The 24,963-nt window shown below is 41.2% G+C and overlaps 1 protein-coding gene across 2 annotated transcripts in view; it reads left to right on the forward strand.

Annotated features, from left to right (window-relative positions):
• Window positions 1-24,963, forward strand: part of vps50 (VPS50 EARP/GARPII complex subunit) — a 129,047-nt gene that overhangs the window by 73,671 nt on the left and 30,413 nt on the right. Inside the window, exons 16-23 of one of the 2 annotated variants that reach the window (XM_085147837.1) lie at window positions 5,753-5,851; window positions 7,136-7,226; window positions 8,291-8,476; window positions 9,711-9,829; window positions 11,308-11,414; window positions 12,411-12,532; window positions 17,133-17,210; window positions 17,675-17,755. In XM_085147837.1, the coding sequence (XP_085003963.1) occupies window positions 5,753-5,851; window positions 7,136-7,226; window positions 8,291-8,476; window positions 9,711-9,829; window positions 11,308-11,414; window positions 12,411-12,532; window positions 17,133-17,210; window positions 17,675-17,755 (883 nt within the window). The remainder of the gene's footprint in view (window positions 1-5,752; window positions 5,852-7,135; window positions 7,227-8,290; window positions 8,477-9,710; window positions 9,830-11,307; window positions 11,415-12,410; window positions 12,533-17,132; window positions 17,211-17,674; window positions 17,756-24,963) is intronic. The other variant, XM_085147838.1, reaches the window with a different exon arrangement.

Genomic DNA, 24,963 nt, shown 5'->3' on the forward strand with positions numbered 1-24,963 from the left:
AAGACTATGATGTTTTGAAATTCATCATAGAGACTCAGGGTCAGCCACCAGATCATGTTCTAGACTCTGGCGTGTACACTGAAGACTATTTCGTTGAAGACAACGACAACCAACAGCGCTGGACATTTAAGACTGACCAACAATTTCAGTACGAGACAGGATATGAGTCCCTGGAGACAAGATACATAAAACTGACGCGTCTCGATGACCTCGAACAAGTAATGATGTTTAGAAGAGGACCTGAAAATGGCCAGCGTTTGTTTGTAAGCTTAATTAAACAGATGTTGGCCTTGGATGCAAACCAGCGCATAACACCGTCGGAGGTTCTCCGGCATCCCTTTTTCAACCCTAAGAGTTCCCCTTGCATTGACATGAGTGCTGAAAGACCACAAAACCCTTCAAACTTGAAATTCAAGAGATCAGAGAAAATCAACTGCAGTTTTCAAAACTCGGTTGAATTTTCTCAGCAAGTATTCGTCCACACGTCAGCCAGCCCATCCTTCAGCTCAGATGAGCTTGAAATAGTTGAAGGGAGCATTTTGGGAAACCACTACAAGGTAGAGGCTTTCCTCGGAGAAGGGGGCTTTGGTATTGTAGCCAAATGCCGTGATACCAAAACCAACCAAGCTGTGGCTATTAAGGTGAACAAGGGCCGCCCTGATATTCTGCAACAGGCAAAACTGGAAATTTTCATCCTGGAGCAGCTGAGAAGGTTGGATCCAGATTCCGCCAACATTGTTAAATGGAACGGCTTTTTCCACGATGGAGAACGGGTTTGCCTGAAATTTGAACTCCTTGATCAATGCCTGTGGGACTACATACGGGACCCGAATAACCGGCGTCTCCCCATAAGCGAAGTCAGGCCAATTTTAGGTCAACTCACAAATGCTCTGTCCCACCTGGGTTCTTTGGGAACAGTGCACGCTGACCTCAAACCTGGAAACATCATGGTTGTAAATCGCTATGAGTCTGCAGTCAAAGTCAGACTTATAGACTTTGGCCTCGCATGTCCTGCGTCTGCAGTGATGCCTGGTGACCGTGTGGGGACAGTTGGTTATAGTGCACCTGAAGTTATGCTTGGCCTTCCTTATAACGAAGCATGTGACATGTGGTCTCTGGGGCTGGTGGCTGTTGAGCTTGTTACAGGGGTGCCACTCTACCCTGGAAAAAAATATTATGATGTTTTGAAATTCATCATAGAGACTCAGGGTCAGCCACCAGATCATGTTCTCGATCCTGGCGTGTACACTGAAGACTATTTCACAAAAGACAACTACAACTACAACCAACAACGCTGGATATTTAAGACCGCCCAACAATTTAAATACGAGACAGGATATGAATCTTTGGAGACAAGATATATAAAACTTAAACATCTGGATGACCTCGAACAAATAATGATGTTTAGACGAGGACCAGAAGATGGCCAACGCTTATTTGTCAGCCTAATAAAAGAGATGTTGGCCTTGGATGCACACCAGCGGATAACACCCTCTCAGGTTCTACGGCATCCCTTTTTCAACCCTGGCCTCTCCAACAGGTTCCCAAGTATCAACATTGAAAAACCATACAGAGTCAATCTCCAGCATGGCATCTTCCACCCTGGACAAAAGTGATAAAAACACAAACTGGGGTTGGAAAAGGATATTAACAGCAAATTACACTGGAAATATTAATTAAGCTGCTCCAATAATTATCACTTTGGCTTTTTTTTTTTTTTAATTTTCACTCCCCCCACCCCAACCAGTCGCGGCAGATGACTGTCCCTTCCTGAGCCGGGTTCTGTCGAAGGTTTCTTCCTTTTTAAAGGGAGTTTTTCCTTCCCACTGTCGCTAAATGCTTGCTCATAGGGAATCTTCTGATTGCTGGGGTGGCCAAAACTCTAGGGGAACTAGCAATTCTTGTGAAAATTTAAAAAAAAAAAGCCTACCAATATTCAAAGCAGAGCAGCGGACACCTTACCATCACATCAGTCCTTTAATCCGACCTAAAACACCATGTTTACAGAAATAAATTCCATACAAATTGGAAATAAATTGTTGTTTTTGATTGTTTATAAATACTGTATATAGTGCTACCCTTCAGCCTCCTAGTAGACATACCTGTGTTATAAATGTGAAACTCCTCCGATTTTCAGAAAAGTTGACCTCTGACCTTGAAGTCAAGGTCACTGAGATTTATGCTTCACAGAGATTTTCAGTAGATGCAACCATGGTATTGATTTGAAAAATCTACACAATCACAAACTTGGATGTCCACAGCGCCTCGACATATACCAAAGACTAAGAGGTGTTTTTTTCTAGGTTTTTATAAAGATTACAAAACACAAATAACAAAAATGCCAACGCTATTGTCATTTTTGACGACGCTATTTTGATGTTGTCTAATGTAGTGCAAAAAAACAAAACAAACCCAAAATTTAATAAATAAAGTAAATAAGGTATATACTACATAGTATACAAAATTTTAGTGGTCCACAATGGGGTCAATGAACAGAATGAAGGAAGTAAGTCTTTTATATGACAATGGTGTGAAAAAGCGTTTTCTTATTTATTTGTATGTTTGTCACACTTAAACATTTCAGATCATCAAACATTTTTTTCTTTTTTATGTAAAAAGAAAAATCCTTTAACTGTCCAGTTTTCTTGATGTTATGATGCTTCTACCACTGGTTTGTCATTAATAAATCAGACTTTGACTGCTGCAGCAGAAAAAGACAAAGAGAAAATGTAATCACACAAATCAGAGGTTCAGATTTACACTGAAACCTGAAACAGAGCAAAAGTGCTTTTTAAATAGGTTAATGAATATTAAGTAATATAGGCTAGATGTCTGGATATTACTAGTTTCATTTGGGCCTTCTGGGCCATTAGTCCTCTGGCTTATTGCCAGTTACCAGCCAAATAGCTTGTGTATTTTATTATCTTAGTGTGTTAAAGATTCTAGTTCTTATTCTGGTCAAACTGTGCTTCATTATTTGTTTACAGCACAGCTACAGTTCCAGGTGACTTCAAGTCAAAAGGATACTACATGTCAGTGGCCAGCAGCCTGTAATCAGTTCGAATATTGCAGTAAATGTACCTGGGTCTGTTTCTATTGGGTTGTGAATTTGGTCTCACTGTTACATCCAACTTTTATAGTGGGATAAAGACAAAAAGAAACAAGAGAGAATGGATTTGTAGTTAGAAATCGAAAGTTGCTTCTGTTTTGCCCACACACATTGATGATGATTTCACATCTCTAAGCAGGTTATCAAATGTGGACAGAATGTTAGCAGAATCTTATAATTCTCATAAGATTCTGTTTTTGTGTCATTCAATACAATGTGTTTATGCGTGACATACTGATATGAATCATAGTATCTTATGGAATTCCAAAAATAGCTGCCAGGACAGCTGCCACCACACTGATGTGACACACTACAAATCAACTCTTTGATGCTCTGTGCTGAGTCTGCACAATAACCTGCACTTAAACATTCATTTAATATCACGTACACATATACACATACTGTCCCTCAAGAAGACACTGAGAAAAAATAAAGAATAACATTGAGACTGTAACTTTGCCATAAATCATAGGTGTCAAACTCTTACCCGCTCTTACTATTAGAGCTGGCCTACTGGTATTATACAGCTAATATATATATATTGTTTAGTATTAAGCTTTGCTTGTTCCATATTCAGTTTTCCAGCAAAATTTATTTGAGTCCATAAGAAAAGATTCATTCTTATATCTGGAGGAAGATTTTTTTTTCAATAAATATTAATGTTAGCCCGTGACTTTGTTCCAGTTTTGAATTTTGGCCCACTGTGTATTTGAGTTTGACACCCCTGCTCTAATGTAATGAGTGGCAATTGTTTTTTTTTTTTTTAATTAAACAAATTAACCAACAAATGGCTTAATCATGATATTCCTGACCTGCAGTTGTGGCATCTCTTTGCACACCTAGCTATGAGTGAAGTTATTTCAGAGCTCTAACCTCAAAGGGTGGCTTCAGTGGTTCATTAGGCAGCTGGTTTGTCCTCTCATTCAAATCAAATCAAATCAGTTTATTTATATAGCACTTTTCACAGGATAAAAACCACAAAGTGCTTCACAGTAATATAAAACAGAAATACATAAAATACATTAATAATAAAACACACAGCACAATTCTAATTAAAAGCCAATCTAAATAAATGAGTCTTAAGCTGCTTTTTAAAAGAATAAATACAATCAAGGCAACGTAATGATGGAGGGAGAGCATTCCACAACCTGGGGGCCACCGCTCTAAAAGATCTATCACCTCTGGTTTTAAAATATGTTCGAGGGACTACCGACAGCCTTTGATTAGAAGATCTCAGGCTGCGAGAGGGAGCGTGGGGTTCTAAAAGATCAGAAATGTAAGCAGGGGCATCACAATTCAAAGCTTTAAAAGTCAGTACCAAGATTTTAAAATGAATTCTGAAATGTACTGGAAGCCAGTGTAATGAACGTAACACTGGTGTAATGTGCTCTCTTTTTTGTGTCTTAGTTAAAAGCCTTGCAGCAGCATTCTGGACTAACTGGAGACGGTCAAGATTCCTTTTGCTCAAACAAAGAAAAAGGCTGTTACAATAATCTAAGCGAGAAGAAAGCATGAATAACCATTTCTAACTCAGACTTAGACAGCAAAGTTCGCAGTTTGGAGATGTTTCTTAGCTGAAAAAGGCAGTTCCTAATTAACTGGCGAGAGTGTTGTTCTAGGGACATGGCAGAATCAAAGATCACACCAAGGTACCTGAGGCTCAGGTGAACAGATGAGCCAAGAGAACCAAGATGCTGTTTGATTAGAGATATCTGGTTGTCTGGGGCAATAATTAATGTTTCTGACTTCTCAGAGTTCAACTGTAAGTAGCTGTCACCAAGCCACTGTTCAATGGAAGCTAAACATTTAATTAAAGAGGACAGTTTATAGACTTCCATCGGCTTAAAAGAGCAATAGAGCTGAATATCATCAGCATAGAAGTGATAAGACACCTCAGGGAACTGCCTAATTATAAGTCCTAGAGGTAACATGTACAAAAGAAAAAGAATAGGACCCAGAACTGAACCCTGCAGGACCCCACATCTCAGATCTTTAGAATGTGACATAAACCGATTTGCAAAAACACTAAAAGATCTGTTGGAGAGATATGACTGAAACCACTTCAAAGCCAGACTGGACAATCCCCTCTGTCGGGCGCGTTTCCTTTTAGCCTGGACACCAGACCTACAGCCCCTTCTAGACGATCTCCTTAACCTTGTTTTTGCTCCTGGGTTATTGTTTGGAGCTAAGAACAGGTATCGGTAGTCGGGAGAGGGAGGAGGGCAGACAAACGGCGGAGGGAAAGCCTCTCTGGTAGCTCTGCCAGCTGTCAAAAGTTTTTTCCATACATATTTTGATACTCAACAATGTATGTGAACTGTAGATCCGAGTAGCAAATGAGATGAGACTTCATCTTATCAGATGAAGTCTCATTATAGACTTCATCTGATAAGATACCTACTGTAAATGAGCCATCTCATCCCTGCAGCTATTGATAAAGCTGTTGTGGTCATTGCATCTCTCGAGCCAACACAGCTGCAGAATGCCAGTTTGTCTTAGTGCAGTCTCTTCAAACAGGAGGTTTGTTTTAACACTTCCACTCTGTCTCTGTCTTTGTCTCTAGCTCTCCTTACTTTATCTTCCTTCCCTCCCGCCACACTTTTGGATTTGTGATCAGTTTTTCCCGCCAACCTTCTCTTTCAGGTTGATGCAGGTGGGTGAGGAGTTTTGTGGCAGTAAGTCTGAGGTCCTGCAGGAGTCTATCAAACGCCAGAGTGTCAACTACTTTAAAAACTACCACAGGTAAGAAACGTCTGGGGCTTCTGTTTGATCATTATCCAAACCACGTGAGGGTTACGGCAGATGTTGGTCGAGTCTTTCAAAGCTAAACATGATGGAAACCATTTCTTAGAAAGCAGGATATCGTTATGTGAGAGAAACCTTTGCACACGGCGATAACCGCTGGCTGCCTCCAACATGTTCTATCCCAGGCATAACCCTCTTTGGAGCTAGATGTGTAATTACATGCCAACACTCACTGAGCTGGAAGCACATTTACATCCTGATTGCATAACCTCCTGCCAAATTCATAAATATGTATACTTTCACGCAGAAGGCTCCACATCATCTGAGGTGATTTGCATTGCTCAGTGTTAAGGTTACCTGTCAAGAATCATTGATAATGCGCTTAAATATGATTCCTCTTATAAGCGTCAGTCCTGTGACACAAATCGGGTACAGCTTTGGGTTACAGGTGGTGACATGGAGGTGTGAACATGTAACGAAAAAACAGAAAGAGGTCAAAGAGACGAAGAAGACTCGACCAAACACACCTTTACACCGTGCCATTCAGCGTGCTTTATATTTACCCTCCAGCAAAGTATGTCTATGTTTCTCCGTCTGGTTCCTGCGGTAACACACCCGGTCATCAGCGGGGGTGTACTGTCAGCCTCTGGATGCAAAGCACAGACTGACATTGTCAGAGTTCAGGCATAATAAATATTTTAGAAGTCCAGCATTGTTGATATCCGCATGGCGTTTTTTTGTTTTGTTTTGTTGTTTTCGTGCTGAGCGATTGAACTATTCTCAAGGTTTTAATGTCCTCTGATTCACAGTGGATTGAATTGAAGAAATACAGCTGTCGAGTGGACGAGTGGACAGTATTACAGTGAATATTCGACACTGTCTTTTGTGTTTTTTTACTTTCATACTTTAAATGCCTTAAAGAAAAGAAACAAGCAGCACTGCTGTGTTTGAAGTGAACACCGCACTGACATTTCACACCGAAGGAAGGATACTGACCTAGCGGGTGAGCACCTGGGGTGGCTGCTGTGAGCTGTGATCACAGTTAACATTGAATCGTGTTGCAAACAGTACACAGAATTCTTCCTTCACACTTCGCATTAGTGACCTTTGTAGGCTTTATTGATGTCATTGTGTTTAAATTGGGAGCTGCTTGACTATATGAGGTTGAATTAGGTGATTAATGGACAGATGTTAATGCTTTCGGTCTCTTTCACTTTTTCTTCTTCCTGACCTTTCCTCAGCACTGTGCTCATTCCCTTTTCTCTTTTCGCAAACCCTCAGGGCCCGACTGGAGGAGCTGAGGATGTTTCTGGAAAATGAGACGTGGGAACTGTGTCCAGTCAAGTCTAACTTTAACATAGCCCAGCTCCATGTGAGTAAGAGACACAGCACTGAGGCGAAAAGGTGAAGGGAGGGTGCTTTCATTTATTCCACGCTGTCAGTCACTGCTGTGAAATTTGCATGAGGATGTGAAAAGCTGAATCTGCTCAGTGACGTGTGCGCGCGTGCAACCGGGTGCAAGTGCGTAAAGTTCACTGCTCATTATAAAACACAGATGAAGATCAAACGGCTGCTGTCCCTTATGGGATGTCTGTTAGACAGTTTTTCTCACACTCATGAGCCACAGTTAAAAAATACAACCTTTCCTATGGACTGCACATCCATCTCTGAATCTCCTATTCCACCACATCCTATTGGATTAAAATCTGGAGGCCGTCTCTGTACAGTGAACTCAATGTCACATTCAGGAAACAGTTTGAGATGATTTGAGATGGCAAGTTAACCTGCTGGAAGCAGCCATCAGACTATGGGTACGCTGTTCATAAAGGGATGGAAATGGTCAGCAGGAATACTCAGGTAACACTGTGGCATTTAACAATGCTGAAGAAATTCCAAGATTAAGTATAAGAAAACATTTTGCGATCTGAATGTACAGCTCATTTCACTTCAAAGCAACACTGATGAATGGAAAGGAACGTAAAGAAAATGAATGCAGTGAACTCGAGTATTTTTTCATCTTTATCTTTTTTTCCTTCATCTCTGTTTTGCTTATACGCACAAAACGATAAATAAGCGTACCAAAGAACCCTCCTAATAAATGGACTTCCATGGGAATTTTACATGCCTTTATCACTTTACTATGCAGGCAATGTATTACTTGGCCTTCACTACAGTATGATTTAAGCGTGCGTAGTGGAATTCCTCACAGACGTCCTGTACAGATGGTGATTTAGCTTTTGTTGTGATGCAGCAGCTTAAAACGAAGTGGTCAAAGGCACTGTGTACAAGTGACGTGTTAACTGGAGTTCTTGGCTCTGTTTTCTTTTAAATTACCTCTAACTTTATTCATTTTAAAAGTCTCACAGACTTTTTGTAGGATACTCTGATCAGAAACAATTCCCTGTGCATCCCTGTGTCCCATCTTCTCCGATCCAGGAGTTTAAGTTTATGGGTCAGTGTCGCTCGCCTTCGGTGTCCCCGAGTAGGCAGGCCGCGTCTTCGAGCAGCTCGGCCCAGGAGGAGCTGTCCCTGTTCCAGCAGTACCAGCGAGAGGGAAACCCCTTTGAGATGCACATGGAGCACAAGGAAGAGGAGACGGAGGATGTGCTGGCATCCAATGGGGTAGGTGTTAGGAAACACACTCCATCTTGTAAAAAAAGTTAAGAATAAGTCGTGTCTGTTGAAAGTTGAAATCTGTTATAATACTGCAGTATTTTTAGGAATATGGTCATTTTGGAAAAAGTCACAAGTTAGAATTGAAACACAGAACTAGATTTGATTATAAAGTGTGCGTTTCCACCAGCTAGATAAACCCACTTACATAAGTATGCCTAATTAAGCCTGCCTATAGAGTCAAACTTCAGACAAGTTCATAAGGAGGTGAACTGATTTGAGAAATAATCAGCGTCCCTTAAGCTCTCATCACCAGGGTCATAACAAGCGTTTATTGGGGGTTTAAGGGCAGCCGTGCAAAACGTGCCATAGTCATTACAGGGCTTTGACACACTGTCTGACAAGTAATGTTAGCCATTTAATAGAAAATAAACTACTGCTCTTGTACTTGGCTAATGATTAACCCAAGAAAAGAGTTTCACGTAATGCAGCTGATTTTTTTTTTCTTTGAGTTTTTTAGTGTCCAGGCCTCCGGTATAGAAATCCTTTTAATTTCTTAATACGTTTTCAGGAACTGTGTTTTGTGTTAAATATAAATTAAAAGCACAATTTAAGTAGTGTCCCTTTTAGGAAATAACAACTACTGCCTCATGCTACAGAGGCTACTCATCTGCTCCTCCTATGGAAAACAATATTTCTCTTTCAGATTTCAGAGGTGCCCCCACACCTTTGGCTTTACTTTATGATGACATTTCAACATATCTGTATAAGCCTTTGGTGTTTGGCTGCTCATAAGCGTGTAATCCTTTATATATGATGCTTGTGTTCCCTCGGCATGTAGAAAATATTGCCTTATTTCAGTAAGGTATAATATGAACTCTCTTGTGAGAGGTGAATACATTTTGTGCCTCCCAGCAGTATGTGAGATATTTGAAGTGTTTATTTGTTGCTTTGTGGGTAATTTAATCACAGAGAGTTAATGCAGTTCGTTTTTATTAGTCTTACACCATTTTTATCTTTGGGGAGTGGGTTAATACTTTGTGCTGTTTCAAAGTCTCTGTGGACACTTTGTTGCTGTGTCTTGCGACCAACAGCGCCGGCACCATTTCCCCGTGGAGTTGGACTTTTTTCACACCTGTCTTAACACTTGTCTTCTCTCTGTTTCACCCACTTTATCTGAACTCTATCCACTGCTTTTTTACCCCTGACTTCAATCTCATCTTTCTCTTCACCGTTTCTCAAGTACGAGTCAGACGAGCTGGAGAAAAGCGTGTACCAGGATTACGACAGCGACAGCGATGTCCCAGAGGAGCTCAAGCAGGACTATGTTGATGAGCAGACGGGTGATGCTCCTCTAAAGAGGTCAGTTCCATGTCCGGCTCTGAGTGTATGCCAGAAATCTCCAGACAGTCCATGAATCTTCTATTTAAATCCACTTTCAGCTTGTTTGATAACTGGATTTATGTTTGTGCTGTCCGAAAGAGTTGTTAGATTTCAGTTCTGTTCCAGTTGTTTTGAAGACCAAAATTTAGTTTCTTGCTTGTTTTTTTTTTTTAAATTTTTATATGAAAACTGAGAACATGAATTATAGTTTACTTGTTTATCTTATCAGACACGTTGAAGACAGCTTTGGACAGCTGGTACATGAAATAAATAAATTTTCACTGCTAGCTGTGAAATATTCAAAACGTGAGCGCACCGATTATGTTAATTACACTCACCAAACTGTCTGTCTGTACTTGAGTCTTCATTTTGAAGGTATTACCCAAGTCTTCACACCTCCAGCACCAACAATTTAAGCTAACCTCTGGCTAACCCTGCCAAGTCAGCAGTAGGCTTGTTGTATATCCATGAAAAAATTACCCTTCCTTTCTACCTCGGCTAATGCGATTGGTGCATATTGTAAAATTAGTGGCTATTTAATAATGGTGAAGGCAATTATACACTTCTCCATTCAGTGTGTTAAAGCACTACTTTTCATTTGAAAGAGGGTTTAATTGCAGCTGGAGAAAGTTTTGTATTTTGCCTCCTTTATTATCAGGGATGCTTGAATTGTAAAGAACCTGTCATTTATGCAAACGCTAACTGTTTTAGCATTTCACAGCTTTAACAGTTTAGATGTTCCTCTCGAACTGATTTAGCCGACCTCGTTTAGAACTGCAGCATTTTCCCTGCAGCATGATGGGGTCTTAAATTTTGTGTCACCGTTCAGCTGGGACGGTCTTTGTCGATAAGCCTGCTGTGCTCATTTTGTGTGTGTGTCATGAACTGAACTGCCAAGAACTTGTAGTAAATTAATGTTTTTAGGCAAATCTGAGAGCTGATCTAAAAAAAACGTTAGGATTTGCACTGGAGTCAAAACCTTGATTCATTGCAGTTTCTGTTTCCTGTCTTGTATGATGACATACAGTATTATTTTATGCTTTTTAGTTCCTCGCGTGTACTCACCTGACATTAGTCCACGATCACTAAAATCCTTATTTCCTGTTCTTATAGGCAGGAATTACTAGTGCTTAATTATGGAATGGCTCATATAGTTGCAGAAATGAGACAGACCATGTAATGATTTCTGCCCATGTAATCATTGCTGGCTAATATGGCTTGGCGAGCTCCGTGTCAGGGTCTGGTGCTCCAGGATCACCAGTTCTGAGACTTCACCGCTGGGGTCCCATTTCCTGTGTTGTGAAATGGGTTCTGATTGATCAATTACAAGAACTGTGACCCACAGTGAAGGCTTTGAACCTGGCCCTATCATTTCAGGGGATTAATGATGTTGACACGTATTAGCAAGTCTCTTTTTCCTCATGGTTCTGACCTACTTTCTCTGACTCCGCCACCAGCGTACCCCGAGAAACCATGAGAACCAAGAAGAAGTCTGACTACAACCTCAATAAGACCAATGCACCAATTCTCACCAACACCACCCTCAACGTCATCCGGCTTGTTGGTGAGTCCTGGAAACACACACGCACGCACACACTCTCATTGATGACTAACCTCTGCTTGTGAGGTGTCCAGACAGTGTGTCCTCTCTGGCCTTCTGAGAGTTTCATTTATTCATCATTAAAGCCTGCAAAATACTGCAATTGGCACGCTCCACATCTGCGTGACTGAACTGCACTAATAGTGGTTAACCTTCGCCCTGAGTTCCTGCCTTCTGTTTCCAAAGAACTGCTTACATGTATAAATATGTGACGTAGCTTTAAAGACATGAGAAAAGAGTCTGATGATGTACCCTCATAATGTGATTTTAGAGAGGAGGTAGCTATCTTTGCTGTTTTGGCTTGATTGCGCATACAGTAAAAAAGCAAAAGAACTGTATTTTGTCACACGCTACATAATATTGATTTAGAGCCACGTGGAAAAACTTGCAGCAAGAAAAAAAAACCCCGAAGTTTGATTCCATACAATCACTTCTAATTCAGTCTCTGCTGGACTTTGATGGAGTTAGATTGCTCCCTGAGTTCTTGGTGCAGAATTTAAGGGAAAGGGTGTGAAAAATGAGAGTGTGGGAGAAATAGTGCTGCCTGGGTAGCAAAGCCAGCTAGATTGAGTTTATTTCTTCTTTTTTTTTATTCTTCCATACATCAGTTCTGAGTCAATGGTAACCTTGTTACACCCCTGTACCTCTGTAGTTATTGCCTTTATTACCTTTCTGCTGAATTAAATCCTTGCAATTTGTATGCAAATGCAATATGCTCATGCTGTTGTCCTTCCCAAAAAGGATATGGTTCAACCACGATTAACTTACAGTAGTTTAACCCGTTTAATCTCCTTCAAAATTTACTCAAGTACAGCGCAATTTCATTCTGTGTAAAGTGATGCTGGGTTTCACGGTGCTAAAGAACAGTATGGATGCCCTCTGTGTCACACACAGCACTCGACACAAAGCTTCCATTGTACTCGGATCTAACTGTTACGTCTTTGTCTCCTCTCCCTAAAGGGAAGTACATGCAGATGATGAACATTTTGAAGCCAATTGCCTTTGACGTCATCCACTGCGTATCACAGCTTTTCGACTACTACCTTTACGCTGTGTACACTTTCTTTGGACGCAACGACATGGTACAGTATTCCTTCATCATTGTGGTTTTGTGTCTATCACATCGAGTGTTTATACTGAAGACTAATGAAAAAACGAACATTTGCTAGCCAATAAAAGACCCTTGAAGCAAAACCTTGTAACTCAGCCCATTTTTGATGTGGCATTTTTGCATTTATTGGCTCCGAAAAGTATTTGTACAACAAATTTCCCGCTGGTTTAAAAAATAAAATCAGTTTTAAAAAGTTACAGACATCGATTTGATCCTCAGAAAACAACCCTAAATAAATATTTTCAACTTCAAAGAAGCACAAACACAGTGGGGGCAGTGTCTGATGTTTTTCTTATGACCATGCACGGGAATTTGTTTATTGATGAAATCATGAACTTTGCAGTGAAAAAGCCAAAAGATGATACAGTGAACAGAAGTGGATATCTCACCAAGTTAGTCTCCTGAAGCATACCATCCGCCTCGTTCAACTAAATTTTGCCCAGGAAGAAAGATTGTGACCATCCCAGAGCCCTGATCTGAATCACTACCTACAGGATGCCATAAAGGAAAAAAGCCTGATGGTCTAGTGTGGAGGAACTAAAGTTTTTGCAAACCTTTGTGAAAGCTACTACAAAATTGAATTGACCCCCTCCATGCCCAGATGTTGTCAAGCAGTTCTGCAAGCTGAAGGATGTCAAACTAAACTCTAATACACAATAAATCTTTAGTGGATTCTTTCGGCATGGTTTTAAACTCCGTGTCTGTAGTTTTATCATTTAATACTCTAAAAAACACCTTCTGTGGAATAAAAGCTGAGCATGTGTTGTTGCCCCATCTTTCCTAAAATAAAGGTTTAAAACCAGAGGGTAATACTTGCTTGCTTTGTTAGCAAGTTAGATCTCCAAACTACACAACATGCATGCTAGTTAGTGCTTAGTACTAAATCAATGACATGCTATAATTTTACCCACTAAAATGAAAGGATAGACTTTATGGACAGGCTGGTTAATCAGGAAGCCAGATTATTTGTCAGATAAAACCTCACAAACGTACTAAGCAGTAAATATGTTTTTAATGCTGTTAATTTTGGTTTTTGGGTTAAAATTTCAGTTCAATTCAATTCAGTTGTATTTATATAGCACAACAACAGTCAGTTCATACTGTAAACTAAAGACCCTACAATTATAAAGCAGCAATAAGATACTTTCATTTAGGTCAGATTGTGCCTGTGCTGTTTATGTACAGTGATTAAAACTCAAACACTGACTGTCTCTCACTCTCTTTCCCCCACATATTCTCCTGTTAACAGTTTTGTGCTCTCGATATTTAAGACAATTAGATAGCAGGAAGGCAATCTTCACTTTTTTGAAAACTTTGGAGTCGCAGCCAAGTGTCAGACTCTGTCACTTCTCTGTTTTTATGAGAAAAGTGGGAAAAAGAATCAGCACCTCCAAAGTCTGAAACCATGATCATTAACTGGAAAAAAAAAACACTACCTATCCCTGGTCAGGCAGGAATTTCTGTCCCAAGTGATGAAGTTCATTCACAAGTGATGGAGAGAGCGGAGCAGGAGAAAAAGACAAAAAGACCGACTGATGTATTATCTGCAGTGATACAGATGCTGTATCAGTCTGTTGTACAGAAAACAGAGCTGGGTGTGAAAGCGAAGCTGTCAATTTATTGGTCGATCTCCATTCTGCCCTCACCTATGGTCTAAAAGAATGAGATCGCTGATACAAGCAGCAGAAACAATCTTCCTCTGAAGGTTAGTAGGGCTCTCCCTTAGAGATGGGGCGGTGAGCTCGGTAGCTTAGAGTAGAGCTGCTACTCCTTCAGATTGAAAGGTGTGTCAGTCATCTGCCATGGGGAAGATGTCCTCTGGGCAAACTCACGATATGCTGACAGGGTTATATATCTGTGCTGAAAAGACAGCTGGGGGTTACACTGTTGCTCCCGTGACCCAGACTCAGATAAGTGGCAGAAAATTGATGGAAGTCAGGAATTTTAAATTTGGAGTCTGTGTTGCTTAACTCACTTTTGGAGACAGACTCAAGAGGCCACTCCAGCAACTGCATTTATTTTTGGCGCTTCCACGGTTGCCTCATTGACTGCTGTTTTCTGATTGTTCCAGTTGCATCTAAATGTCTTTCCCAATAATGGCAAATTAAAAAAAAAAAAAAAAAAGCTCCATAAAAGATGAAACAGGGAAAAGCTGGGGGAAAAAGTATAATCCTGTGAGTTAAGTAAACCTCACAAGTAATCAAGAGTTTTTGTTTTTGCTCATTGTAATGCCGACTGCGTCTGCGGTCGCAGTGTAGATGTTATGTTGTTGTGAAATTACCTTCATACTCATTTCCAAAGCTCCAGAATATAACTTCTTGGCACAAATTGCTTAATATTACTTCTGCTGCATCAGTAGTAAGGTGCTTTATGGAGATTGCCTGCATTTATTATTTCTTTTTTTTTTTTTTAATGTTTATTAGATGATATACAGTGAGATGTGAAATAACCACTGCTTCCATCTTTTCTCATTACTGTCTGTCTCACAGTAAAAATTCAAGCTGAACAATAGGATGCAGTCTGCGAGCCCGGTCCCTCCACTCAATCTAAAGGCTATTATGTCATTTATACTGTGCCTCACAAAGAAAGAAGAAAACAGCATTTGTGTCAGTGTCACCCTCAGGGATGCAATAATGATGGCAACAAAATGACTTCTATCCTGTTGAGGTGGAAGAGATAACGGGGATGAAAGCTCCACGGGGGCCCCTCCAACTCGGATTATTGGCGTGCGTGGGTGCGTGGGTGCGTGGGTGCGTGCGTGTGTGTGTGTGTCAAGGAGAAATGAGGAAAGGTTGAGAGTTGATAAGTTGTCAGTGGGTCACTGTCACCGATGCAGAATATGTCAGCCTCTCACTATCATTGCCTACCTTGTCTTTAAGCGTATATCATTTTTTTGTTTCTTAAGCCGGCTCCTTCAGCCATTTCTTTCTACCGTCTACATTCCCAAAAGCTTAATCGAATTTTTCTTCTTCATGCTTGTTACTTTCACCATCTTCCCGTGTCATTTTCACTCTGTTTACATCACTCTGTAACTTTTACCGCCACTATTTATCCACTGCATCCACTCTAGACCTCAAAGTGTCACTTCATGAACCCAGCCATTTTCATTAATGGTCTCACTTGAAGAGCCACCGACAGCCAAATGCTAATGTCCCCATGAATCTTTAAAAAGCATAGGCTGGCGTTTTGACCTATAGGCTCTGCTCTCCTTACACGACTGGAATCAAGATGGGCCTGCTTGACTCCCCCACTTGAAGAGTAATGTGTGGCATTAATATTCAAAAGGGTAAATACACTCATTATCTGTGTGTGTTTGCCTTGTTAAGGCAAGCCGCGCTTTTGACGGTGTCGCAGATTCTCCGTCGTCAATAGTAGCCGGGTTTTCTGCTCCAGGGGCTGTGACAGGCAGATTTGCTAACACAGTTTTGAGAAAAGTGATTAATGTTTGAAAATTGTAGCTGAACCTCAAGGGGGGGAAAAATCTTCGGTTTTAGCTCTGGGAAGACACCGTGGAGGGCTATAGTAAGAAAAGGGCAAAAAGAGGTGTGAATTGAAAGATGGAAGGCAAATGGGGACAATAGAATATTTTCATTTTGAGTAACGATGGCAGAAATGTTCGGGGGTAAAGGCTGCCTACTGAAATGAAAAAGGGGTTCACTCTCAACTCCTAGTTGCCACTCGTACTGGATGTTATTTATCTTGTGCAGCAGCACAGACTTTCACCTGTGGCCTACAATAAAACCAAACAACGCCCGACTGCACCAGAATCTTGAAAACTGAAGCCAAAAAAAACCCTACATCCCAAAAACTGTCACTTCTACTTCCTCCTACCGAAACAATGGTCACTTCTGAACAGCCTCTGCCAAACGGCATGTATCTCAAACCCACGCTGACATCGACAACTACTAGATGTGTGTTTTTCCTTCTTTCCTTCCTTCCATGTGTTTACAAGTTTCTAAAAGCAATATGAACAACCTGAGAGCTTTTTAAAGTCTGTCACTGACTATCAAGGTCAGGGATGCCACACACATACAAGCAGCTTTGATTTCAGTTGGGCCAAAACCAGTGAAACTGCCCTTTCTGTCAATGTAAAGATTTTTAACTAGACATTTCATCCCATTTAATATGTGAAAAAGAAGTTCAGTTTCAACAAAACGTCTCATGGAGTTTTTATACAAGGCGGTCTGTGAACATTTGGTCTGTTGGTATTTGTAGCTTAAACAAAAAACAATAAAGACACACACAGCAGTGACACTCAATTCTACGATGTTACTAAACTGAGAGAGATTAAAGGGGCATCAGGTTTTCACAATGCCACCTCTCTGCGTGTTCAGCTGCTACACACTACAAACTGATGAGTCCCAGTTTACTAAGCTCCTGCTGGTCATAAATGGAAAACTTAAAAAGTTTGTGAACAGAAAAATTCCACTCAATACTTCATTTAATCGAATTATGTTTGTTTGCTTTCATATTTCTTTTTTTTCTAGTTGTGTTTTCTTCTTCCAGAGTCTTTAATTTGAAGCTTTTGCTTTTTGTTTTTCCTTTCTTGCTATCCGTTCGTCATCCGTAAGCCCGTCCCAAGCCCATCTTTGCAAGCTCACGGCAGCAGAGAGGCGGGCACCGCCAGGGTTGTGGGCCCTGCCTGCTTGGTAAGAGGTACAACCTGAAGTGTTCCGACTACTTCATGGTTGTGCTGCTTAGAGAATCCAGCATGTGTGGTGTGGTTGTTTTCAAGCCCTTAAGATGTGCCCGATTTGCTTTCACAGGCGACATCGAGCACATCTCGGAGTGATTTCAGAAGCATTTGCGTTGAGGTTTCTTCGCTTTCACCCTCTCCGCTTCATTTTTCTCTGAGCTCTGTCTGTCACCTTCTGTTGTCAGCGTGATTGTCTGATTGTTGATGTTGGTTCTTCCCAGCTACTCCTCCCTCTTTAGGATTAGAGTTGGCTAGAAGCAGAAAGCAAAGTCTCTTTTGTCTCCGACTACGTGAGATGAGAGCAGATGTCCCGGTGTGAGCGTGATTTTTACACTCTGCTGAAGTGTGTGTTCTTATAGAGGGAAGATTTGTGTGCACATTTCAAACACTCACTCTGTGTCTGTGTCTATTCTACAGTATGAGTCATCAGGTCTGGGCCTTATCAGCAGCAGACTGAGAACCACACTGAACCGGATCCAGGAGAGCCTCATTGATATGGTAAGACTGTGTCTCGCTCTTCCTCTTTCACCTTCTCTTCTGTTCACTCTTTTACCAGCGTGCATTATCTCATTGTCTGTCTCATTTTCTGACACAAACACACCATCTCACGCCTCTGTCCTCCCATCCTTATGCACCTCTTTCCTCTTAATGTCGCTCCTCTCACTTTTTGGCCATCCATTCTGTCCGTACTGACCATGCTGTACGAGTGGTCTCATTGTTTAGAGAGCCCACAGCCGGTGTCACAACATGCATTATGGGTCATCATTATCTGGCCGGTGGTCACTCAGACTCGTGTACACCTCCCTCTGTTTAAATGGGCAGGCCAGGGTGGATATGTGTGTTATTCCATTAGGGCTCTCTAGCGCTGCTCCTCGCACTGATATTACATAGTGACAATTAGTGTGGTGCAGTCCACTTTTTGCCTGATAATGTCTTTCTGCAGTCTGTCTCTCCTGTTACATGATCATACAACTGTCATCTCTTGCTTCTGCCTTTTATTTGCCTGCCTTTCGTGGCCTGTTTTGCATTATCATAGCAAGAAACCCTACAATCCCGTGTGAGTGTGCATTTGGTGGTGGTGGAGAGAAGAAACTCCCTTTGCAGTGGACCAAATCTCAGGCAGGATGAGGCTTAGGGAAAGGCAACCATCTGCCTCAACTCATTAGCATTAGAGAAAAACTAAGAGGCAAAGACAGAAGAGAAACAACAAACTAAATAACAATAAACTCCCTTCAGGCTGGTAGGGACAGTAACCACAGATAAGGATCGTGTTGCGCCTGAGGTACAGATACTGATGGAAAACACACAGAGAGCAAGGACGGGGAAGGAAAAAGCCCAAACTGCAGGAGAGAGAAAGAGTGAACGCTAATCAAGTGCAATAGTTACATATGAATGTATGCAGAGCAAAGTAGAGGAGATGTGTTCAGTACTTCATGATATTTCGTCTAGCAGCCTAAACAGCAAAGCTAAAGGAAGGTTCTAGGTCACTTGAGCGAACCTTTACTATAGGCCTCATCGTAAAGTTATACACCCAAGCTAAACCAGCTAAACCCAAAGTGGGAACTTCTTCCACAGGAATGGAGCCTGATCACTGACAGCTCTGCCTCCCACTGTGCTTTTGGAGTTACTCAAGTAACAACGAGTAAGCGTCATGTCAGGTGTGATGTAGCTACAGGCAGCTACTTGTTAGTATGTGTTAGTAAGTGTGTATTTAGGTAAAGAAATACAGATATCTTACCTTACCTGGTAATCTGTGTTTGTGAATAAGCTGAGGATACGACTTTCTGTTCTTTACCCTGCTTGGTTTCCGTTTGCAGTCTGCTTCTAGTACAAGTGCTATAAATCATTTGCTTTGGAGAAAGCTTTGGTTGCGTGCTGGTAAATGGGGAAAGCAACGGCTGTCGTGTCAGGATTTTGTTTTGAAAAATAACTTTAAATCTTTCCACCTTTGTGAACTGTGGTTGTTGCACCGAAACAGGAAGTTTTGGACTGAATATACACCGAAAGCCCGAAAATATTGGCACTTTTCTCTTTTTCACTTTCCTCTTCTTTTTTCTCTTCCCTCAACAGTTAGCAGCACTTTATTGCTTTGTTTTACAAAACCCCATAATGGCAATTTTCTTGCTACTTGCTTGTAGTCTCTATAGCTTCACAGTTTGGAGGTGGTCTGACAAGAAGAAGAAAACAAAAAGCAAAAAACAGAGTTATGAATCATGAAGCCGGAGGAAAGAATAAAGAATTATCTAAACTTTAAATTGTTGTATGCTGCTGCATGTTTTCTCCCTTCAGGGGGCCCAATAGTGACTATTTACACCTGAGTACTTTTCTGAGTGAACTGTGAGCTGTTTTCCGATATCAGACAGGCTGCGGGTGATGTGCTCACTTTTTCAGCTGATCAAATGGACGCAGATAAACAGACAAACTGAAAGCGGAGAGATAAATAGAACAAAAAGAACTGAGTCGAATTGCACTGAGGCATTTCTGTTTCTGTGAGTCCACGAGGCCTCTCAGAAGACAGAAGCGTGCTAACCCGAAAGCACACGGATGTACATTCATATTTCAAATAAGCAAAATCATATCACTGCCCCCTGATTAAGAGCTGTTTCCAACCACCTTGGAGGAGCGATGCAGTCTGGCTTTGTAACTTTCCATCCTTTCTCCAGTGTAGTGGCAAATGCTTTCAGCCCATCTTGTCTCATGCAAAGCTATTTTAGCTCATCTTAATAAATCATCTAATGTTGGAAAAATGCCCTATATTCCAAACTAACACAGCACTCCCTATTTTTTTCGCTTTTTTCATCCTTGTCTTGATCTCCTTTTACTCTTCTGTGTTTTACATCACGATCTACTCACATAAATCTCGCAGAAGCTGGTTCTTGTAGATGAGGTGGACTATAAATCCTTCTCTATCTTGTTTTTTAAAGATTGGTAACCTAACTGCACAGTGAACATGCTGATGTATTTCTACAGAGTACAGAAACGATTCTACCTGCATACAGATACATAAACTGACACACTCCAGAGATCGTGACAGGGAAGACCTCATTTGTAAACACATTATAAAGTTAATTGCACACTGCATGTCAATTGAGCTGCTGAATCCTTGCGGTTTTGTTCACTTGATTTGCCATCGCAACTGTCTGATTCCAAAACCAATGTGCTCGTAATGACACGGAGTCCCATATGAGCACCAGCGAGATTCCATCTCATCTGGTCTCAGGTACAGCGTGCCTTCAGTTTAAATTAGGACTCCACTGGGAAAGTAAAAGATCACCTCCTAGTTTATGTTCCATTTCTCTACCTCTCATATTCTTGATTACCTCTCTGAAACCCTGTCGGGTAGTCTGGCTCTGACACTTTTTGTTTCAAGTCCACTCACTGTGGACTTTCACTATTTTGTTTAAAGTGTTTGAAAGGTTGGGCGGCTAGGGAGCATGAGTGGGAGGGATGTGTTGCTGTATTACACAAAACACTTGTTACATAATGTTTAATCACACGCACGGTCTATTTCTTTGAAATGGATGCTGTGTAGAATTATCATCTGTTTAAAATTCTCACTTGCAAAAATTCACCTCCTTTGGTGATACTGCTTGGGGTAGGTTAGACGACTGCCATATCAGAATAATGTCACGAACCCCATCAGTAGCCATATTATCGCTGCCAGAAGGTTCAGCTGTGACAGCTGTTGAGAGCCGTTGCTGCAGGCAACGTTATGAGGAGCGCTGACAAAGGCTTGCCTTTTGCAACAAAATGATAGGAAAGCCACCTCCGGGTTGACTAACCTTTTACTTTTCTCCCTATGCAAACCAACAGTACTTCATCTTTCAATCAGTCCGTTGGTTTATCGCACTTATTTGTGCAACTGTTTCGCCGTCACGTCTTTCAATTTTTATCATTCCATCTCATCTGTTTGTCCTGTCACCTCCTTCTCTTTAGCAGCTGTGCACCAGAGATTACATGCCTCTCAGCTCTCAGCACAAACAACTGCTTGTTGTCCTGCAGTTTATTGGTGCTTCTGAGTGAGTATACAATGCTACGTATTCAGTTTCACTGCTCACATCGATCCAGGGATGAAGAAAAGATCATACAGCTTGAAAATTATTTCCCTTTTTTCCCCGTTCGATTTCTACCATCTACCCTCAGTCGTGATACATTGATTAGATATGTCTTTGCGTGCCCATAAGCTTGATCATGGGGTTTTCATCTTTCGAGTACGGTGGGACGATGGCTTTTTTGGGCTTGGCACTGAAACTACAATGAGAAGTCGGGTCATTTGTGTGTTGGCACGACGAATCTGACATTAGCTTGCTTGTAGAAAAAAGCTGCACTGACTAGCACCTGCTTGTTATTTTCAGCCAATATTAGCCAATATTTTCAGATCTCTCCATATCAAACATATATAGCAGCTGATAAATTTAACTTTAAAAAAATAAAAGGAGAGTGAAAAAGACCCTTTAACAAAATTATAAGTGTTGGTGTTGCATAATTTGTCCACCAGAGGGCACTCTGGAGCCTCCCTGTTAGCATGTGGACTATGTCAAACACAACAGTCAGCTGATCCGAGCAGAATAAATAACAACAGATAAAACATGTTTGGGAGATCTGTTTATGCTTCCTGTGTCTGGAAGAACTAAAAGTATCGGCCTATGTATCGGAATATCGATGTTTTAGGTCACCAAATATCGGTATTGGCATCAGTCTTAAGACACAAAACGCAAAACGAGAAAACATTCAGAACTTCAACAAGCAAATGATCATGTCTACAGATTTATAGTACTACTGTCACAAAGGTGTTTATAAAGCACTGAATGCTTTCCACTCACTTCTCAGACTTCATATGTGTCTCCCCAGCATCACAGTGATAACCCCTAAGCTCGTGTTGTTTTTGTGGTTTTTTATACTGGCTTGGCACAGTCAACACTTGCAAGTTATATGTCATGAAAAGCACATGCACACACACACAAACTACATTTCTTTTTCACCCGTACACACACAGAGACTGCACACTGAACGCACTCATTAGTTGTGCGTCGCTCACGAGGGCATGTCATTGTCCGTGCTGGCCTCTCTGTCGCAGCCTGCTGTCTCACACTGTTAATGATGCAACAATCCAAGGGGGAGTGCCATCTGACAAAGATTATAGATCACTATTAAGCACCATGGTGTTCCTGTTTATACTGTAGCTGTCAAGATATTGCAAGAATTGATGTTTTCTTGGAGTTTTAGTTGAACACGCGCACACACACAAACACACACACTTTATTGATAGGCCCAGCTGCAGGTCATGCTCCTCCGCTGCAATGAGGAGACAGTATATCCCCCCGGATATAGTAACACAGATTCCTGTCTAAAACGTCTCGTCAGCTTCTGCCAAAGCGTCATCACATCTCCCACTGTGACGCACAAGGCGATAAACAAAATTATGCACTTCGGTTTAAATCTTTTGATTTATATGCTGGATTATCTTTACTCCCAACACCAAACTCCGCACATTTTATTTTGGTTTCCGTCGAACTATTAGGATTTTCCTTTTTTTTTTTTTTTGTCGTATGTGTTATTAGGATAGTGGATGCTCATATTAAATATAGCCAAAGTTTCAAATGATGAGATTAGCATATGTACAAGTAATCCCTGTGAGCTCAAGGGTCGGGTGTCAGACTGCTCAGAAACCTCATTTTCAGTCAGGTTTTACTAGCCTTGACTCTTTGTATGATAACAGTGAGCAGATATATGTAATAACGTCAAATTCCTACCCACTGCTTTTCAAACCTTTAATTTGCGAGGGGCAACCAATCAAAGGAAAGCTGGTTCAAAGAGAGGGTAGGCTCAACAGGAGGAGAACTAATTGTTTCAGTCAATAGATAACTAAGACCCAGTATAGACAAATGAGGCTTATTACAAGTCATAAATCACATAAAGCTACTGTAATAGAGTTGAAGAGTGTGGACCTGGGAATAGGCATAATATTCATGTCTAGTTTTCTAAGCCAAAGCGCGTCAAGCAAAAGACTTTTCTTCCTGTAAGATGGTTGTTTTGCCATCCCAAAGAAGGTGAAGAGACCAGCAGCTGTGGGAAAAGAAGTTCTCAAAGATGGGCTTGGAGAGAATGGGTGATGTCACACAAAATAAATTAAAGCCCTAATTCCATTTGACATTCATCTAATGAGAACCAAATTTCTAGTATTAGAGTGACAAAGAGGTGCAATAGGATCCACTTGACAGTAATTGCCTGGTAGACAGTCCGTTCCACTTGGCCATAAATCTCTATGGAATGGATTAGAGAGGAGTGAGCAGTCAATCACAATAGATAACACTTGAACTGAGAGATCACTTTTCGACTCCCAGCTTGACGCTTCTTCCACGACAAGTGTTATTACATATTTACAAAGTTATCAGAGTGTGCTGTAACATTCAGTTTATTATTTTTTTCCCCTGGGGAATATTATTTAAAAGTTTAAGTTTGTCTTTTTTACCAGTTACCTTTGATCAGCTGAACGGCTGGGAAGCTAAACTTGCCAAACCTACTGTTTGTTTCAAAAACCCAAAGGCAAGACTGTCCAGTCCAGGGTTGTGTGGGGGCTGGATACTATCCAAGCTGTCACACGCTCTCGCCAGTCCATGACAGAGTAAACGCAAACAGGCAGACAAGCACACACCCTACAGACAATTTAGGAAGTTCAACGAACATGCATGTCTTCAGACTCTGGGAGAAAACCGTAGTAACTGGAGTGATTTCCTGCACAGGAAGTCCACGCAAACTCCACACAGAAAAGCCCCAGCTGAGTGGAAGATTCCAACCCAGGATTTTCTTGCTGTGAGATGACAGTGTTGACCATTCAAGTGTGAAGATAATGTAGGGTGTTTTTTTTTTATATCACACGTGTAACAGGGACGTAAATGTTTTGGGGTTTTATATTTGTTTTTCTTCAGTGAGAAAGTCAGACGTCTGCAGCTGTGGACACACAGCGCCTCCAATACCCACCGCAAAATTAGCTCAGACTGCTAACCAAAATTATGCTACTTAATAAATCACCCAATGGACATGCAGGGAAACCTAATAATCAAATAGATTATCCACCAGAGGTGGGCCGCGATCCAGAATACCAGAGAATTTGTTGAGCCATGTGAAATCCTTTGCCTGCAGTGCTGGCTGTGGCTGTTTAGAAGAAATAAGGGAGCCAGCAGCTATTGTTTGTTTCTGTGCTGCACAATTGCAGTAGGGTTGCTTGGAAACTGCTAGACCGAAGCACTCGGGTGATTTTGCGTTCAATAGTAAGGGTGCTATGTTAAGTTGGAATTGCAAATATGAGATAAGAGGAGGCTGGCAAAATGTTTCCCCTGGCAGAACGCAGTATTTTTCAGAGAAGAACAGTTCACCCTGATCGATAGAAGACTTTAATGGCACTTGACCCTGCAAGACGTTTTAGAAATGGAGTAATATATCCCATGGGGATATCATAAGACAGCAGAATCTCACACTCACAAGCATATGTCAATACAATTGTCGGTCATCATTAAGGATTGTATTCAGCTGGTTAAATATCTTAGCCCTCTCATCTTTGATCTGTAAGTGGAAAAACACCAGGGATCGACAGCCTTCCAGCTTCTTCTGATTTTCTGTATTAGTCAAAACTTTGCTTCTTATCTGATTTGAATTCCCTCCCCGGATATTCAGTTTTAGAAGCTGTCTCGTCATTGCTCAGTTTC

This window comes from Neolamprologus multifasciatus, chromosome 22 (assembly GCF_963576455.1).
Source record: "Neolamprologus multifasciatus chromosome 22, fNeoMul1.2, whole genome shotgun sequence".
Taxonomy (NCBI): domain Eukaryota; kingdom Metazoa; phylum Chordata; class Actinopteri; order Cichliformes; family Cichlidae; genus Neolamprologus; species Neolamprologus multifasciatus.